Source organism: Podarcis liolepis (genome assembly GCF_965112155.1).
Source record: "Podarcis liolepis genome assembly, chromosome: 12".
Lineage (NCBI taxonomy): Eukaryota > Metazoa > Chordata > Lepidosauria > Squamata > Lacertidae > Podarcis > Podarcis liolepis.
In genome coordinates, this window is record NC_139563.1 from 32,798,326 (window position 1) to 32,818,978 (window position 20,653).

Here is a 20,653-nt window from a genome sequence, read left to right on the forward strand (position 1 = left end):
TGTATATAGAAAAAGTAAACAAAGCGACGCTCGCTCCCAGTTAGCATCTCAGCCTGGGAGGGGGGGCGAAGGAGTCGGCTTGGACGCTGCCTAAAGAGGAACGCGTGTGGACAGGAGAATGCCCAACTGGACATGCACAATTTCCTTTACTTTTATTTCCACCCCCCCACTGGTAAAATGGTGCGGCCGGGCGGGGAAGGAGGCGGGGCCTGAGCCGGCGCTCTGCGTGTGTGTGTGTTAATGTGTCCGTCCTTCACTTCTCCATTGTGTGTGGCTGCTGCTTGTGGCGGAGGCGCTGCCGCTGTTGTCTCTTTGCTTCTTCTCCTTAGACAAGAGCCACTTCCCCCAGAGAGGTAAAAGCTTGGCAGTGCGGGGAGAGGGGCAGGCGCCGAGGTCGAGGGGGTGGGAAAGAGGGTGCGGGTCCAGGAGGAAGGAAGACAATAGCTGGGGAGTGTCCGCGAATTGCACAAAAGAGGCAGAAGCGCGCCTGCACGACCCTCTCCTGCAAAAGGCAGGGGGAGAGAGGGGCGCTGCTCCTCAATTGCCTGCTGACGCCCCCGCCGCCGGAAAAGCAGGGAGTTCAGCAGGCTGGGAGGGTCCGCTTTCCTCTTTCCGCGGTGAACTTCGAGGTTGCGTGTCTTCCTTTCGCAAGGTGACACGAGACAACTCGGGGGTCGGTGTTGCGGGTGGGGGGAGCTGTCATTTATATGGGGTAGGGGGAGAAAAACAACAAGCCGGGATGGATTGAGCGCCTCTCGGAGAGGGGGATGCTGGAGGGATAGCTCAGTCCGTGGAGCACGAGACCCTTCAGCTCAGGGTTGTGGGTTCGAATCCCACGCTGGGCAAAAGATTCCTGCATTGCAGTTGGGGTGCCGCGGTTGGGCTAGATGACCCTCGTGGTCCCTATGATTCTATCATTCTGGCGGCGAATTGCTTCCTGGTTGCTTCGGCCGGTGCTCGGCAGTGGCTGCTGCATGCGAAGAAACGTGTTGTGTATGGGAGGGTTCAGACGTATTGCCTTCTCCTTCCTGCATCTTTGGCGGGAGTCCGTTCTGCTGGGTGCAAACAAGCTTAGAAGGAAGGAGTTGCCTTTGGTTCCTTATAGAGCCTTTTGTAGCTTTAGTAAGGGGGGGGGGGCGGGCGGCGGCAACAGACCCACTGGGCGCTGGCTGCGGTGGGAAGGACGCGGTGGTTGCTTCGCTCCGGAGCCGTGCAACAAATCTTTGTGCGAGGAGGAGGGGACGGTGCCGCCTTGTACGCAGTTTTATTACCGAGGCGCCATTGACACTCCAGAGACCTTAACCTGCGTGGTGCCACCAGCCCGCCTGGCTGCATGTGGGGAGCCATCCCAGTGTCAGGTTGAGGCTGCAATCCCATACCCATTCTCCGGGGAGTAAGCTCCATGAAACTGAATGGGACTTGCTTTTGGTGCATAGGATGGCGCTGGAAACGTTCCCCTTAAAAAAAGAGAGAGAGACTCTTATGAAATCTGGACAGCGATGTCTTAATTTTCAGGCTTTTAAAACGAAGGTGTGCTTCAAAAGTTGGCTGAGATTCATTATTTAGTCATCCTAGTGGTTACAGGTGTTTTGTAAGCCTCTTGGAGGAAGGAAAAGTCTAGACATCGCTCAGCTGTTTACTTTCTGTTTACGCATTAAATTGGAGATCTGAGTTCTTTGAGGGAGTTCAGATTTTCTTCTTCCACTTTAAAAAAGGGGGGGAGGGAGTTGCGTAAAAGCAGGAAATATCATTTTAAATACTTGTTTTATCCACTGGATACAAGTCACTAGTGTTGCTTAGCCCCGTGGATTTCTTGGAGATTAGTTTTTAGGATTGGGTAGTTTTGCAGCCTGCAGCCTAAATGAATTACAGTACATTGAATTTATAAGCCTTTTGCTGCTCTTTTTTCAGTTGAGGATTAAGGGAATTTCTGCTTGGCATGCTTGAGTTGTAAATTAATGCACCTCCTGCATAATACTATTTTTGGTAGGCAAATTGATTTAAATAACGTTTAGATCTTGAACTAGAGAAAAACTTGTCTTGAATGCAGTCTGATCCTAAACATGCTTACTGAGCAAGAAGTCCAGTTGTGTTCCATGGGGATTTAGCTCCTGCTAAGAGTTTTTCAATTGGAATAATCATAGTTACAGGTAGGTAGCCATGTTGGTCTGCCGTAGTCAAAACAAAATTAAAAAATTCCATCCAGTAGCACCTTAGAGACCAACTAAGTTTGTTATTGGTATGAGCTTTCGCGTGCATGCACACTTCTTCAGATACCTACTGGAAGGAATTTTTTTATTTTGTTTTGGAATAATCATGTGTACTTTCTCAGAGGCCAGAATGGGATGAACAATGGTGTTTCCCCTCTTCTTTCAATGCTTAAAGGTAGGGTGTGATATCAGGCAGTGTTTGTGATTTCTGAGCATGGAACCAGAAAGTGTGGTTAGTCTACAGTACACATGCAGCAGAATAGAATGATGGGCCATAGGAGTGAATGCAGGAGGGGCTCTTTTTGAACGATTCCAGTGTAAAACCTCACTGGCAGTAAAACACACACACCCCTCTTTAAAAAACCCAATAATGCACTCTGTAAAATTTCCACTAGTCGGGAATTTTGTGCATAGTATTATTGAAAATGTGAGTTGTAAAATAGTACAACCCATTCTGTCCTCATACTTTCAGATACTCAGGGCCATATATTTTTATTTCCCACTCCCTTAGATATGCTGTGCTTTAAGGTTAAAGGTAAAGGACCCCTGGATGGTTAAGTCCAGTCAAAGGCAACTTTGGGGTTCCAGCGCTCATCTCACTTTCAGGTGAAGGGAGCCGGCGTTTGTCCACAGACAGCTTTCCGGGTTATGTGGCCAGCAGGACTAAACTGCTTCTGGCACAATGGAAACCAGAGTGCACGGAAACGCCGTTTACCTTCCTGCCACAGTGGTACCTATTTATCTACTTGCACTGGCGTGCTTTCGAACTGTGAGGTTGGCAGGAGCTGGGACAGAGCAACGGGGTTTAGACCACAGCACCACTCGCATCCCTGCTGTGCTTTAAAGACTCTTTGATGTAGTATGCCATGCAAACTTTGTGCAAAATGTATAGTTTTCAGTCCTTTAACTGGAAATGATGCAGCTGTTGAAGTGTATGTAAGTTTGCATGTCTTCCTTCTATGTATGAACAAGACAGAATGTTAATTTATTATATAAGATTTATAAAGGACTTTTTTTAAGAGGAAAAATAATATAGTAAAGTTACTGCAGCTTGACATTTTTGTAGTAACTCAGTGCCAAAGTCGGTTAAAAATAATAGTTTCAGATTCCATAGCGCAATTAATTAGCATAGCTTGTACCTGGATGACAACTCTGAATTATTTACATTGTTGAGGCAAAATAGAAAAACCCCTCTTTATGGCTTTCTGGTTTCTGCGAATTCACCCACAATTTACAAATATTATTTCCTTGGGGAAATGACCTTCTGGGATGCTTTATAAAAAGCAAAATGTCATCACTATGTTCACAATAAAACCTAACTGTAGTTTGACTGGAAAATAATTGAAACAGTAGGTCAGGTGTATTATAACTAATTAGAACTTTTGTTGTGATTATTGCTCGACCTTTAAGAGATAGGTCTCCTCTCCCACTTGCAGATGGTTGCTAAATGCGCTTTATATCTCTTGATTCCATTATGCCTATGGCACACACTGGCAATACTTGTAATTAGATGTGCTCCTTCATGTTGACATTTGTTCATCAACCCAGTCATCACATGCCATGGTTAATGGTTCACTATGAATCCCCACTAACGAGTGAAAGCAACAATTCACACACCTTGGCCTTATGTTTATGTCTACACAAGGATCCTGGTTTGCCTCACTCTAGCCAAACCACAATTGGTAAGCTAAGAATAAACAGTGGCTTCAGATAATGGCTTGTTTGGTGTGAAGCAAACCATGATTCCTGGTTTGAATAAAACACTAAGCCACAGATTGTGGCCTGTAACTTCTGCCCCCTAGCAGGTAGGAGTGATCTGCACATCTATGGAAAACTATTAGCTTGACTGGGATATGTGAATGCAGCCGGTAACGGATATTAAAAGCCATTCAAAGCTGTGGGCATCTCTCTTGTGCATATTGTTTGCTGTGGTTTAAAGTAGCAAAATCTTTAGGCTGGCAAAGTAATAGATTTTGTAGTTATTACATGCATGTAGCAATTCTTTTTCTTAAAAAGAATTAAAATAATTTTATGATTTTCATTTATATACATTTTGCTAGTAGTTTAACAGTAAATCAAACATTTCAACACAACTTCTTTCCTCTTTCTGCGGTTCATTAATTATTTTATCCTCATTCCATGCATATTCCAAGTTATATTAAATCATTCTTTTATTCATCTATTTTCATGTATCTATATTTTAAAAACTGCAGGTTATTACAATAGTCCTGCTGATATTTTTATCTGTTTGCAATTTGTTTGTAAATATTCAATATACCATTTCCATTCCTTTTATAAAAAAATTGTTATCCTCATTTCTTATTCTTCCGGTAAGTTTTGCCATTTCTGCATAGTCCATAAGTTTTTGTATCCTTTCTTCTTTCATTGGGATTCCTTCATCCTTCCATTTTTAGATGCATTTCTGAATCACTTATTTTTTTCTGACAGTTTTCGGTGCTTTATGGTTTTTGTCTCAATTTGTTAATGAACAAGTAATTACAGTGTATGTTAAGCAGTGCAGGGCAGATTGCTAGTCTATGGACTGGTCTAAAGTGTTTGATTTAGAACAAGCAACTTAAGTTGTAAAGCAATAGCTCCCCCTCACCCCACTGTATCCTGGGAATGTTTTCCATCACCCTACCTCCTCCCCTTGTGTTTTATATATATAACTAAATGGAATGTACTCCCCCCCCCATTGCAGAAAAATAAATAAATCAATGTCTATGGTTGCAGCCTTTTTCCTGACTCTGATTTGACATAGCTTCAATTCTTCCTGTGGTTTCTTCTGAAAATGCAAAAACAAGCAAGTGCCACCGAATATTTAAGGATAAAATTGTAGGTTTCTATTTACATTAAGCTGTCTTTTTTCGGCAATATCAACATGACCTGTGTAGGATGTTAATTCAGTGTGTAAGAAGAAAAATATGTACATTAGTGCCTACCACATTTATTATTCCGCTATGTGCCTCTAAAGAGAGATGGGGAAACTATTTATATCTTTGATCACATTTTTAGAAAAATAGGAACACTTGATTCCATGCTTATTAGATGTGTTTGAAAGAATAAACACTGTACAGGTAGTGAGATTCTTCTGCAGCCCAAGGATAGCTAATTGGTCACTGAAGAGGTGTTCTAGTCTGGACCTTGTTTCTTTTCCAAAATCACTCTCATCTCCCGCAAAGTGACTAGGCTGTATGCAACTAAATTTACTCAAGAGTAGATCCAATTAAATTCATGGACCCAAGTTAGTCGTGCCTATTAATTTCAATGGGTCTACTCAGAGTGTAACTGGGACTGGATAGAACCTAGTGTTTTTAGTCTCTTCTTTATTTTGTCCTGATGTTAAAAATGTTTTTAATGGAACATCCAAACCATGGCAATTGAAGTATATTCCCAGGTATTCCTAGCCTAAGGCATTTCATCAGTCTTCTATAGAATCACAGAATTGTAGAGTTGGAAGTGGCCATGAGATTAAGAGCCTCATGCTCTACTGACTGAGCTATCTTGTGCCAGGGTATTGTAATTCTTTAGGCAAAGGTCACCCCCCCCCCATCAAAAAAAGGAGTCCATTGGTATAGAAAGACTTCCGTCCACCCCAGATTCCTTTCAAAATTGCACATACACTTTAGGTAACTAATGCACACATAAACACCCCCATGTAGGGAAAATGTCAATTGTAAAGTGACTGCAATGCTTTACACTTCTTGGACTTCCATTTCTTTGTTACCTTAACTTTAAGCAGATAGAGCGAAGGTGGAAACTATGACATTCTCTATCACAATATGGCCATCAGCTTAGATGGCTTAAAAAGGGGGTTAGTTAAATTCATGGATAATAAATCTGTCAGTGGCTACTAGCCATGATGATTTATGTTTTACATTCCTCTAAATACCAGTTGCTGGAAATCATATGTAGGAAAATTACTGTTGCTCTTGTGCTCTGCTTGTTGGCTTCCCATGGGAATTTTGTTATGAGGACAAAATTCTGAATTAGACACACCTTTGGCCTGATCTAACTGGTCTCTTCTTACTTAGGTCCTAAGATTTGTCAGCTGGTTCAGTCTGCCCTTAATTGCTCTTCTGCTAACCAACTTGGGACACATTTTCCTGTCCAGAATTGTGCAACATAGAGCATAATGATAAGATATTGCTGAGGAATGGTAGACATGGTGGGGAAGCACATGAAATGTGACATTTTGGAGAGGAGCAGGGAGAACACGTCAAAGGATCCCTAATTCAAGAGGTGCAAAGGAGCTGCATTTTTTTTTAAAAAAAGCCATCAATCTACAGTTTTTGAAGCCTGGTGCTTATGTGCAGGGCTGGATATGTTTTACTACATTTCAGCAAACCTTAAATCTCAAAAAACAACCCAAAACAAAACCCAACCCAGAAGCTTTAAACAGCATGAACACAGAATGAATTCAAAATTTTCTTTTTACCCAGAAGTTAAACATGTCCTAATAAGAGCATTATGCTGTCAACTTAGCCCATGAATAGGTTTCTTGAAATACTTTCATTTTTAAAAAAATCCAAGGTTGAGCATGATAAAATAGCCTCAAGAAGCCAAAGGCACGGCAAAGGAAAACAATAAATATATCTGTGTTGCTTGGAGAATTGTAAACTTCTCTCAGTTGGTGACATTTCTTCCTCCCAGGCCGCACCCCTCACCACGAACTTCTTATGTGTTTTTGGCTCCGCTTCTAGTGCAATGGAACACTGACGGAAAGCAGAGTGCATGGAAATGCCGTTTACTTTCCCACCACAGCAGTACCTATTTATCTGCTTGCACTGACGTGCTTTCGAATTGCAAGGTTGGCAAGAGCTGGGACAGAGCAACGGGAACTCAGCCCGTTGCAGGGATTCGAACCTCCAACCTTCTGATCAGCAAGCCCAAGAGGCTCAGGGGTTTAGACCACAGTGCCACCTGTGTCCTTTCCCTCCTCTTATGCCACTGGCCAAGCTCACTTTTGCTCCAGCAACACTGGCGTGTGGCCTCAGGTTGAGAAGCATGCCCTACTCCCAGTCTACACTAACCGGCTCTCAGGGTTTCAGAGAAATTTTTTTCCTAGTCTTCCCTGGAGATGCTAGGTACTGAACCCACAATCTTTTGCATTAAATCATGTGCTGTATCACTGAGCTATGGCCTTTCCCTTAATGCTTTCTACTACCCCACAGTGCACACAACACACACACTTAACGTTTGCTAATCCACTTGCAAAATTTCAGGTTGTCAAGTTCCTGACCCAGCTGAATTCTTCCATTATTTCCCCTCGCTCCCTGTCTTATCTGTTTCTTTGGAGTTCCTGTGAGATTGAGCATCAGTTTGTCAGCAACGCTCACAAAATAGCTTGCTTATTAGCAAAGTGTATTGAGTTGGAGTGGCATCAATAACTGCCTGAAGAACAGCAGGCTGACATATCCGCAAAAGATGGGTTTCTCCGGGCCTTTAATTATCCACTATTTTTTGACTATGTGTTTTAGGGGTAACCATGTCAATGAAATTACTGAGTGCTCTCAACATGCCTCACTTCACAGATACTCCATTTGTGACATGTCTACCCTTTCTTTACAATGGTGAAAAAATGAGGTTATAGCTATATGGGGGAGTAAGATGCTTCAGTAATGAGTGAGAGCTTTTTTGTGCTCTCTAGGCAACAATCTGCTGGGAACTTCTCTTGAGCAGGCCCCGTGAAACATAAATAAATTGCACACATGAGAAAATTGTGGGGTTGGCTGCGGCTTCTTCTGAGTCCAAAACCAGGTAACTGACAAGCTTCATGAGAGAAGGGCCCAGACTCTGAGCTTTCTTTCTTTCTTTCTTTCTTTCTTTCTTTCTTTCTTTCTTTCAACATTATGAAGCAAAATGCTGGCCCCATTACCGTATTTTTTGCTCTATAAGACGTACCAGACCATAAGACGCACCTAGTTTTTGGAGGAGGAAAACAAGAAAAAAAATATTCTGAATCTCAGAAGCCAGAACAGCAAAAGGGATTGCTGCACAGCGAAAGCAGTGATCCCTCTTGCTGTTTTGGCTTCTGGGATAGCTGGGCAGCCTGCATTCGCTCCAGAAGACGCACACACATTTCCCCTTACTTTTTAGGAGGGAAAAAGTGAGTCTTATAGAGCAAAAAATACGGTACTTTGTGAGAAGATCCAAGACCAGCTTCAGAATAGCTCCAAAGTCCCTTCCCCAAACAACGAAGAAGGGACTTTTTAGTTTATTTTCAAGCTGTTTTGGGGACTTCCTTGGTTCATTTGTCACCCTAGAATTTTCTCTCTAGACATGGAGAATGGGGAAGGGACCATCTGGCTTCATTTTGAAGCTGTGTTTTCATCTTTCCTGACCAGAGAAGTGATGGTTTCCCAGAGAAAATAATTGGGAAATACGGGATTTTACTGTGGGTGTGACTGGGCAGCAACTTGTCCACCCAAAAGCCAAAGGTGGTCGCAACGGCAGGCGTTCATGTTTTCTCGTGTGTTTAATTTTGTGGTTGGAGTCAGGAGTATGACATGTTCAGAAAGTTATGGCAGAAAGATAAACACCGAGTGGAGAAATATAGCATATAGATTCAGGCTTCGTTGTTTGAAAGGAGAGCTAGGGGTGAGCTTTATTTTGGGTGTTGTTGTTTTAAAGAACTGGCACATTCAGAGGAAGGATAGGTTAGAGCAGGGTTGGGGAACCCTTTCCAACCACAGAGCCACATTCCACCACAGACAGCATTCTGGGGGCCACATTCTGCTAACAGGTGGGGCATAGGCAATAGCAGGCAGCTTACCTTTGCACATAGGCTACATTTTGGTCAGAACACTCTACACACAGATTCCCCTCCCCATTGAGGCAAATAAAGAGACTTTATCACTGTTCAAGGATGCGTTCCAGTAAGGCAGAGGCACTTGGGGTTGTGAAGCAGAGTCCACAAACACTGGAACCTGAGAAGAGTCTCAGGGGCCAAGTAGCAAGGCCTGGAGGGATGTATTCGGCCCCTGAGTTACTCACCTCAGGGCTACAATTCATCACTGTCTGGCATACTGGCTTTCTACAGACTTCAGTCATACAGCTCCTCCTATATTCTGTTTAAAAAATAATAGTTCTTGATACTAATTCAAAGAGATACACAAACACGCAAAGTATCTTTTCACAATATACTGAGATAAAACAGCTACTTAGTGTATAAGAGAACAAAGCCAGAAGGAAGAAAAGCCACGGAAAGGAGAAGCCTAAAAAAGAGAAAGCGAGGAAAAAGGGGAAAAACTAAAGATGAAGGAAATAAAAGAACTTCTGGTTCTCTACACTGCAGCTGTATATTCTATTCATTCCTCAAGATCCAACCATTCTATCGTCTATAAACCAGTATTTTTTTCAATCTTCAAATCCAGATGTTACAAGATCATTTTCTCTTTCATGCAAAAAGTCCATAAGAAATGTCCAATCCTTAACACCTCCTACATTCTGAAGTGATACTGTCATTGAAGGATATTACCACATGGTGTGTTTTTTCTGAATGGGAAGAGCTGCCCTATGCACCAGTTTTAGATATTTCGGTCTGTGTGTGCATTCATGGGTGGACCTTCCAGCTGTTGCTAGCTGTCAGTCATACTTGGGCAGCATAGGTGACTTCCTCGGTTCTCTTCTGTTCTTGTACTGTGGCGACTTATTTCTCTAGACGTCTGCAGCAAGGATGAGAGACAAATTCCATATATGCCCTGGCAGCATTTGATGGGGATTTCACAAGAAGCTGCTGCTCTTCCATCTCATTCCAGACGCATCCTTTCATCCTGTCAACACTTTACAGCACTTTCCTTTTTCCAAACTTGAGTGATGCACGTACGCTTGTTTTCCCACTTACAAATTTAGTTCGTGTCTAACTTTGGATGTTCTTTCGCTTTGTTGCACAAGTAACAGCTTTTCAGACCTGGCTGGGTCTGCATCCTGCAAAGCATGTCTCTATCTCTGCCTGCATACACACCATACGCCTAAAGCACACACGCACCCCTCAAGAATCTTGGGAATTGTAGTTTTTGCTCAACAGAACTGCAATTCCCAGAATGCTTAACAATCTACAGTTTGACAGACCACTCTTCTTCCTAGGCTAAGAAGAAAAATGGCAAAAACTGGTTATTTATTGGGGTAGAGTGACTTTTGCAGCTGTTGTCATAGTTGCAAAAAAACCAATGAAGCATGGGACTGAGTGAGAGAGAAATATCTAGAAAAACAATGGGATATCATCTCCGCTCAAGGCATGATGGATAACAGCAACAAATGGGAAAAGATAGACGTAACACTTTACAAGGATGGGAAGAAACAGCACAGACAGAATAAATGTCACACACAGGAAGAACAAGGATATACTTTGAGATCCTCGCTTGTAGTTCTATAAATCATTTAATGTGTCAACATGAATTGAAGTTTTGAATATTGCAGCTGTTGTATAAGGGATTATTATTATGACTGGAATGTAATTGAAATCAGTAAGATTTTGGAATGCAGAAATAAAGAAAAGCATCAATAATAGCACGTGGGCCCCCACTAAATTATATAATTTGGTATTTGAATGATTGATAATAATAATTTTATTTTAAATTGGTATTGTTATAATGAGGCTATCATTGAATTATAATTAAAATTAATAAAAAGGATTATAAAATAATAATAATCTATAGTTCCCAAGATACTTTGGGGTAAAAAAATGTTCTTTAAATGCATGGTGTGTACACAGCCCCCACTTTTTGTAGTCGCTCCCCAGCGGGCCATGGAATAAGCTATTAAGAAGCCAATTTGTTGCAATATTGTTGGACTTTCTCTTGTGTTGTAAAACCTGCATCTGAGCTGGAATGAGTGTGCTACGCTGATCGCTGCCCAATTTCCATCTCCAGTAACCTGTAGTCAGCAAAGTTCTGAATCAGAGAGCTTAATAATTAGGATTCTATATTATAGGGTGAGTCACACTTTGTAGAGAAGGCTCCCTGCTTCAGAACTTTGCTTTCCATGAGTTGGTGGTGATGGTGATGTGGGATGAGCTTCACACATTCATCTCTGTTCACATGTAGGTTTTACAGCACATAACAGTATGCACATAATCCTTTTGTTCCACAGCAAGAGGCTGGGTGCCGAATAATGACTAATCAAGGCCTTGCGCTTTTGCTTTATAATGTAAGAGCATTTCTCTCTCAAAGAGGAAGCATGATGGCAAAACGTTTGTTTCTGTGCCCTGCTCTGAAGATGCTTCTCCAGGGTGATCCTCCACTCCATCGGCTGGCATGCGGACAGCAAGTTTACGTGTGCTACTGGCTCTAGCACTGCCGGCTCTGCATTTTGATGGCATCAAATCAATCAGTGTACAATGAGAGTGAAGATAACATTGATCAATGCCATGCCTTTTGGTACAGGCCCCGCCTGCACTGCAGGCTCTATGGCAGCAGAAAGCAGAGAGGATAATTTCCCACTGCTCTGCCATCATGTGGTCCAGGCTAGGGATATCAGAGAATTCTGACAAAAAAGGAAAAACAAGTGGGAATTTGCTGCAGTCTGCATGTTCAGGGAAGTTTTTAATGGTTGGTGTTTCATTATGTTTTTAAGATTTTGTTGGGAGCTGCCCAGAGTGGCTGGGGCAACCCAGTCAGATGAGTGGATGATGATGATGGGAATGGAAATCAGTCAACCAAATGTGATTGGTATTTGTTTACATCATTGCTGTTTTTCTTAAGTCCAGAAATGACAATGAATGAACACTTTTCACATTGTCCTGAAATTTCCTTTACACTGAAATGAATGTAAGTTATGTAAATTGGTGTTGGAACTTATATTAAATAGTGGCCAGTAGAATGATTAATGTAGTATTGGTTGGTAGCCAAACTGTGGCAGAACGGAAATGGCACAGACTGTGACGAATATACCGTATGTCAGAATGGAAATCTTACATCCCTAGTCCAGGCTGAGATGTCAGTCATCCCTGCACAGCGCTCTGTTATCCTGCTGCCATTTCTGCTTTACTACTTCTGCTGCTCATGGAGCAGCTACCATGAACAATCTGATCGTTTGAGATGGTTAGGCTTTCAACTCTTTTCACTGCGTGTCCTTACCATATATTGTGTTCATATGGTATATTAACACCTCTTTGCATGGGAATTTTAGATGAGGCTAACTCATTGAAAATTGTCAAACTTAAGCTTATACAGTGGTGCCCCGCAAGACGAATGCCTCGCGAGACGAAAAACTCGCAAGACGAAAGGTTTTTTCGTTTTCGAGTTGCTTCGCAAGACGAATTTCCCTATGGGCTTGCTTCGCAAAACGAAGCTTGCCCCCGGACCCCTTTTGAACCAAGGGGTGGCAACGGGGAGAAGCGATCTTCTCCCCTCCGCCCCTTGCTTCAAAAGAGGGGACAGAGGGGAAGGCGCCCGCGCCTTCCCCTCTCTCCCCGGACCCCTTTTGAACCAAGGGGCAGCAACGGGGAGAAGCTATTCTCCCCGCTGCCCCTTCCCTTGCTTTAAAACAGGTCCGGGGACAGAGGGGAAGGCCCGCGGCGCTTCCCCTCTGTCCCCAGACGGTCTCCATAGGAACGCATTGATTGATTTTCAATGCATTCCTATGGGAAACTGTGCTTCGCAAGACGAAAAACTCGCAAGAAGAAAAAAACTTGCGGAAAGAATTAATTTCGTCTTGCGAGGCACCACTGTATAAATAGGAAATCAACATTATTGGAGGGTAGTGGGATACAGCTGGAGGTTAGCTTTGCCATTTTGTTTTGAAGGAACTGTGACAATGTTAACTGCGTGCCAGCTGCAATGAAATGAAATAGCCAAGATATCAAAGTACCATTCTTATTAGCCTCCAGTTCTGTTACACAACTCTGTAAGGCAGTTAAGAGTCTTCTGGACTCTGCTTTTGTTGGAGGCAGTTTTGATTCAGTGCCTTCTGCTTCCCCCTCCCCCCTTCTCTCTCTTTTAATCATCCACTTTTCTTCTTCATCTATGCTTTGATTAAGTCATACTCCAGCATGTAAACAGAATTACCCTTCTCTCTACCCCTCTGTCCATGCCTTGTTTTGTTTTGTTTTTGAACGACTGCCACCGTGCTTCTGTTTGACATTCAAAAAATGTTGCCTCTTGCACAAAAACAACCTGTTTGGGGTTGCATGGTTTGACATTTTGGAAGGTGTATGCTTTCTGAAAAAAGCAGATAAGGGTTACCATAATTGCAGTTTTGGCTTTCAGAAACTCAAATCATCATCTGAAGGAAGTTCAATGTATGATGCAGTGTAGATATAAAATCGCAGAGCAATAGGAATTTGCTGTTCATGTTTCCTCAGAGGGAAGTCTTTCTGTGTTTAATTGGGCTTTCTTCAAGATGAGTGGGATTAGGGTTTGCAGCCTAATTCAACCATATTTTGAGCCTCTCACATACCTCCTTTTTTAAAAAAAAAGATATTTATTAAAATTTTCAAGATATTACAAAATGAAAAAAGAAAAATACAAAATAAAAAAACAGTTAAAAACAACTCAATCTTTCCATTACTTATTTTTCATTAGCTTGTTTCCCGGACCTCCTCGTGCCTCCCTTTTTTGTATTCCAATTCAGTTTGTTAGTTCAGCAAATCCTTCCCCTCTTTATTTGTCCTAATCTTTAATCTTAAAATATTGTGACATTAAATTTTTACCTATTAGTAATCCATTTTTCATATTCCCTTATAGTATTACAGCTAAAAACCACTTAATTTCTATCCAACATCATTCTAACATTCATTGAGACTCTCACATACCTCCTGCCTCCCAAGGTATTATCCTACATAGATGACTTTCTAGCTGTGTTTCAGAGAACTCAGGGATTTACTGTATGCTTATCAGAGTTTCTCACCAAGCAGATTATTAAATGTGGACAAGCTGCCTGAAGAACAGCTTAGTGGTGGGCAACATTCCCCTGCAATGGGATGATATCAGTGCATACCATCCATAACTGATTAAACACCTGGAGCATGTATTGCAATTGTTTGCAACATGCAGAGGGGCCCCAGGAGATGCCGAAGAGCTCCATGGCAGACAAGTGAATGTGGGAAATACGCCTTAAAGTAAAAGGTTAGAAAAATCATAATTTTGCATCATTCCCCTGCCCTTTCACCTAGGCCAGTAGCCATTGTGATTCCTTGTCAGCCATGTGTTGGGTGATCAGAAGTATGCAAAGCCTTAAGGTAATGCTGTTGATTTCACTGCCATCCTCCTCCAAGCCTCACAACCACTTAGATTTATAATGGTAAAGGGACCCCTGACCGTTAGGTCCAGTCGCGAACAACTCTGGGGTTGTGGCGCTCATCTCGCTCTACTGGCCAAGGGAGCCGATGTTTGTCCTCAGACAGTTTTTCCAGGTCGTGTGGCCACCATGACTAAGCCGCTTCTGGCAAACCAGAGCAGTGCACAGAAACGCCGTTTACCTTCCCGCCGGAGCGGTACCTATTTATCTACTTGCACTTTGACGTGCTTTCGAACTGCTAGGTTGGCAGGAGCAGGGACCGAGCAATGGGAGCTCACCCCGTTGTGGGGATTCGAACCGCCGACCTTTTGATCAGCAAGCCCTAGGCTCAATGGTTTAGACCACAGCGCCACCCGCGTCCCTTTAGATTTATTAAGACTGGGCTAAATACTCCTCCTTAAGGGTGTATTTACACCTGCTTTTAACCTGCCTTTCCTCCTAGCAGCTGGGGCTAGGTTGAGGTTTGTTGTATCGCCCCAGTCCCCTTCCCTTAATCCCCACAAAATCTGACAGGGATTATTGTTCCAAACCCAAGGTCACGCAGCAAGTTTCATGGCTGAGTGAGGATTTAAATCTGGATCTGCCCAGTTTTAAGTCCATGACACACAAATTCACCTGTAACTGTGGCTGTGTGAGGTCTAGTTGTGTTTGGGCTCAGGATGTGGCCTGTAAAGAGACACAGGGCCACCATCTAGTTGCTGCTAAGTAGGCCTGGTCATCTCCCGGATGGGTAACTGCCTGGGAAGGAACCACTTCTATACCACCTTGAGGTCCATAGTGGAAGAAAGGTGGGGTATAAATGTAAGGAAATAAACAAATGTACTTCCCTAGGGCAGGAGTGGGGAACTGGGGGTGAATGTGGCCCTCCACGCCTCTCTATATGGCCCTCAGGACTTTTCCCAGGTCACACCCACTCCTGGCTCCTGCTTTGCACCATTCCTGAGTGTTTATGCTTGGCTGGAACGTGTCATTGAGGCATCAGGCATAAGCCTGCATTTTATTAATGTTTGATCAGGGCTTGTATATTAAAGAGAGGGCTTAGATTTTCAAATGTTTCATGCCAGGCAGAGAAAACCTTGGCCATTCTCCTAAGACAAGGGGCCCCCCCTTGATTGATAGCAGAAAACAATTCTCAAAGTCGTAAAAGCTGAAAATACAGACTAAGAGCAGGACATTGACCCTACATGTTACAGAAGATAACAAAGGCAGAGATAAATATAATTAGGAATGGGCAAATAGTAAAATGATACCATGGGCCTCTCTTAAACCTTGAGCTGTATTTTCTAAGGCCAGAGGCAAATGGGAGAAAAAACATCTAGCTGACAGAAAAAGAGAGCATTTTTAGGAAATCTTCTAAAAACTGTTTCTTTCTTAAACTGAGAGAAAAGGCAACTGGCTTGGCTGGGGAAAAAGAAGCTTCTTCCTATTTTATTTTGAGGCTGGAAAGGAGGGTGAAAGGGGGAGGTGTAAACTAAAGAGCCTTCTTTAAAAACTGTTTTTTTACTGAGTTCCTTCCTTTCTACTTTGAGAAGCTTTATTCTTTTAAAAGGTTACCTATGATAATGTATGAAATATATTAGCTTAAATATATTGGCTTAAATGTAATTATGCAAAGGATTTAACAAATGCTAGAAGAGTTGTATTTATCTTGAAATTAAGTCAGCCACCAGCCCAGCCCTCTTGCCAGACAGGAAGACGCCATCCAAACGGTTCTGATATATTAGCTGTCAGACATTTGTTTAGAAACCTTCAAATGAAGGAGATCTTTCAATGTTGATGTGAAACTCAAGATCCTTGACATATGTTTAAGATAAAAATTTAAGATTAACCATTTGTTTTAGAAGGCAATAGGGCAAGGAGGGCAAGAGGTGAGCTGGTAATTAAGATTCCATGTAAGATATATTACTACTTATTTGTCATTTATAGATGTAACAATATATAGCTCTTTGTGTTCCATATAAGGACAGGAGGATGGGTGTATCTTTTAGGATTGGTTATAGCAATCAGCCAATAGGAAATCCAACCAGGCTGATTGGACAGAGGCAGCCCAAGGAGGAGCAAAGGGGGCTGGATTAAGGGAATATAAGTGCTGGCCATAATGGCAGGAGGCCAGGCCAGAGCTTGGTAACCATATACCACTGTGCCTCTCATTTATTTGTCTGACAAATAAATAATTATTTTAATTTCTCTATTGCTGCGTTGAATATTTCATTCCAGCTAAGCGTTAACCACAAGCAGGGTGCTACATCATTAGACACTGATAATGCTCCTTGCTTCCTTAGACAAAGAATATAAATTGGTTTGTGCAGAAACCAGCCTACTCTGCAAAGGTAATAATTGCATCTATTGCTCTACCCAGTTTTGTCTTCGGCCCTACTGATGTGTGGCCCTCAGAAAGTGGCCCTCAGGCTGAGAAGGTTTCCCGCCCTTACCCTAGGGGAGCTCTTTTTTCCTCCTTTACACTCCAAAATATTGACTGGGTAGACTACTCTAACCAGAAATGAGAGGTTTTCTCATTCCATCCTGCCACATGGGTTAGTGCCATGGGTTTCTCTGTTCTGTTATTTTGGCTGTTGTTTTTATTGTTTGCCACATTCTGGCATAGGGGATTGCATTCCTCTCTTTACATGCAGACCTGCAGAGTCTGACCTGACGCGCCTGAAATGTGTCTGACTAGCAGTTGCTGCCTTTTGCCCTTTCCTTTGCTCTTTCTCCCTCTCGTGCGTATTCCTTGACCCCGTCCTTTAACAGCTACCTTATAAAGCCCCGACCAAAGCAGATTAGAGTGTGATGCATTTTAAAGCTAAATATAGAAACAAGATCCTGTTCTGGTACTAATAACCTCTGGAGTGACACTCCTGTACGCAATTTGTCAAATCCGCTACAAGTGGTGAGTTTGCTTTTCTCCTCTTGGTTTTTGCTTAGATTTGGCACTCGCCCCTCCCCCATTCCCTCAGTGTTTTTAAAGGGCTTATTTGTGCATTGGAGGCTGGGTTCTGGAGTGGTGGGGAGGAGAGTTGCTTCTGTTCCACCCATATCCACTCAGAAAGAAAAAAACGCGTTAATAGAAGCAGGATGCTGACCAGAAGTCTGCACAACAGTTAGAAGGCTCTGCGTTCTCTAGAAAAAGGCTAGCAGACTTCATTAGCCTTGTTGCCTCAGTCTGAAAAAGACTTCCCTTGGTCCCAGTGGGGAAGGGAGATCCACCTTGCATATTTTTAGATCTCTGTTGCTGCAGAGTCGGGTGTCTGTTGTGTTTATTCAGTGGCTGCTCTTGGTGCCAGCTTCTTGTGTTTATTTTGAGAGGTGCCTACCATCGTTAATGCACGAGAGTATTTTTTATTTATTTATTTCATAGACCCGTGGAGTTGGGACAGGGCAACCTAAGACCCAGGGGCCGGATGCAGCCCAATCGCCTTATCAATCTGGCCCATGGATGGTCAGCGTGTTTTTACTTGAGTTGAATGTGTCCTTTTACTTAAAATGCATCTCTGGGTTATTTCTGGGGCATAGGAATTCTTTCATTTTTGTTTTTATTTTCAAAATATAGTCTGGCCCACCACATGGTCTGAGGGACAGTGGACCGGCCCACGGCTGAAAAAGGTTGCTGACCCCTGATCTAGTTCATCCCCTGCACTCTTTCGGCCAATGTGAGGCTCAGACTCACTGCCCTGGGATTAAGAGTCTCATGCTCCACCAGCTGAGCTATCTATTAGCCTGTTTTGTAAAGTCTGAACCCTTTAAGGTTTGCTGTGTCAATAACGTGCTGTTTCCAAGAAAGAAAAGAGATGGTTTCAGAGGGCAGGAAAATAAAAACTTGACCCTTGCTCAGATGGGTGTGATTCAGTGTGTTGTTGTTTTTGATGCAGCCGTTTCACCTTGTGTGGAACTGCTCTTGTTGTTTGCTAACCCCCAAAACCATTAACACCATAAAATATAGCAGCTTATCCTAAGAATCAGATTGAAGCAGGAGAGAGCCAGAGGGACTCCACTGCTTGCTAATGTGTTCTGGTCTGTTTATTCCCCACACTAAGTTTTCTTCTGGAGAACTATTGCTGAACTGAGGGCTTAAACACATCTGGAAAGTCTACTTGGGACTCTTTCTTCTGAGGCCCTATCTGCAGTATACATTTTAAGCAGTATCATTCCAGTATCATAAATGGTCATGACCTCCTCTGAAGCATCCTGGGAGCTAGTGGCTAGTTCTGGAAAATTCACCTTGGAAACATGGTGATGTTGGAACATAGAGGTGGATTCCTGGTAGCAGAGTTCAGGATTGAGAAGGGGGTGTTCTGATCTTCAGGAAACACAAGGAATGTGATCGATTCAATAACCGGAATGAGTAAATAAGAGGCAAAATCTTTAGGAAGATAAGGAGAAGTTGTTTGGATGCAAGGTCAGGATGTAAGAGTCACAAGAGAAGGGGGAAGTTAAGCGGTAACCAGGGAGTTGATTGAAAGAGTGGGAAACTGGAGCTTACTGGGATTTGGGGTGGTACAGCAGAAAAGATTATGCCACATTGAATGGAATGTATGGAGTTTACATGGCCACCTTCAAAAATTAATAGCATCAAGTGGTAATCGCTTGGCATGCAAGTTGCATCAAGTGTGGCTTTTATGGCTTCCCGAATCAGGACCTATCAATGTCACCAGTAATTTGTCCTTCACTTGTCTCTGGGATGGGGAACCTGCAGCCATTCAGGTGTTGCTGGACTACAACTCCAATCATCCCTGACCATGGCCATTCTGGCTGGGACTGATGGGAGTGAGAGTTTGGCAACATCTGGGGGTTCCTATCCTGTATAGTTCATATTATGCTAAGGTTTTGATATCCTTTTGATTTAAAATATCTCCATTAAAACTGTACACCTGTAACATTCTACACTTGTATTCCAGAAATTTTATGAATAAGCATCAGAAGCCGGTGCTAACAGGCCAACGGTTCAAAACTAGGAAGAGGGGTAGGTTTGATCATTTCATTTTGTGAACGTTATATGCAGTTTATTGAAGATTTTGCACACTGTTGCCTGCTGTGTTTTGTTTCCCCTGCTTAGCAAATCAGTATTTAACATTAAAGAGTAGATGAACTGAATCAGTTGACTTGTTGGTATACATTGAGCTCCCTGTGAACAAAAGTATGATACTTATTCACCGTACTGGAAGACTTTTCTCTAGCAGTATTCATGTCACCTATATTGTCTTAATAGAAAGCTTTGTTTTTTTAAGAAATCAACATCAAACCATGACTAATAACCCTGGCTTGTTTTAATGCTAGCCACAGCTTTAATGCTAGCCACAGTTGCAGATTTGGAGATAACAGCAAGCCATGGTTAGCTGAAAATGGAAGTCCTTCTGATCTCATCTTCATAGACATATCAGTGGAGAAACCCAGCTTGTGGTTTGTGTACATAACAATAACCAAACCATTGTGATGTATAACTTTATTTATATATGAAGGACTCTCCCATCACGCAGAAGAAACATGATTCTGTTATACCCTTCTACCACAAAAGGCCAATCCAGTGAAATATAACCAGCTTAACTATTTTGTATGTTGCTCTCTGGGACCAACACTGTAACATGCCAAGATCATTCATAGCAATACCTCAGTTTGCAATACACTGTCCCATTCCTCAACTTCCTCTTGAGAGGATGACTTTAAATGCAATTAAGAAAAGGTGATTGGGAAGAAGAAAAATCAACAAGAAAATAAAATATTTCATGTGCAACCTTATATTGTATAAATTCTGTAACCTAGTGAGTAGCATATTACAATGCATATGCAAAGTGGGAAGAGAACAATTCAGCAAAGGTTGTTTGAGCACCTGTAGAACAGAATGTCTGAATATGACTGAGAAATGGAAACTGGCATTCAGGTTTCATAAAATGATTTGGCTCTGGCTATCTGTTTTAGATGAAAAAGAGAAATTTGAACCGACCGTCTTCCGGGATACAATTGTCCAAGGTCTCAATGAAGCTGGTGATGACCTGGAAGCTGTAGCCAAGTTTCTGGATGTTACAGGCTCAAGGCTAGATTATCGCCGCTATGCCGACACTCTGTTTGACATCTTGATAGCTGGCAGCATGCTAGGTATGTATGTCACACTGAAAACTTTCAACGCTTTCAAAGCTGATCCTGGAAACATGCCCTCTTGGTTTTATCTGTCTGGCAGCTAATGTTCAACAACTGTGGCTCTCCCCTTG

General features: G+C 42.6%; 1 protein-coding gene across 2 annotated transcripts in view; it reads left to right on the top strand.

Moving 5' to 3' along the window:
* The first annotated feature begins 208 nt into the window (after positions 1-208).
* The window catches only part of BZW2 (basic leucine zipper and W2 domains 2), a 46,385-nt gene continuing 25,940 nt past the window's right edge, over positions 209-20,653 (top strand). Inside the window, exons 1-3 of one of the 2 annotated variants that reach the window (XM_083468395.1) lie at positions 209-353; positions 19,346-19,410; positions 20,364-20,540. In XM_083468395.1, the coding sequence (XP_083324521.1) occupies positions 241-353; positions 19,346-19,410; positions 20,364-20,540 (355 nt within the window). In that variant the 5' untranslated portion in view covers positions 209-240. Of the gene's footprint in view, positions 354-17,264; positions 17,341-19,345; positions 19,411-20,363; positions 20,541-20,653 lie in introns of those variants that run through there. The other variant, XM_083468396.1, reaches the window with a different exon arrangement.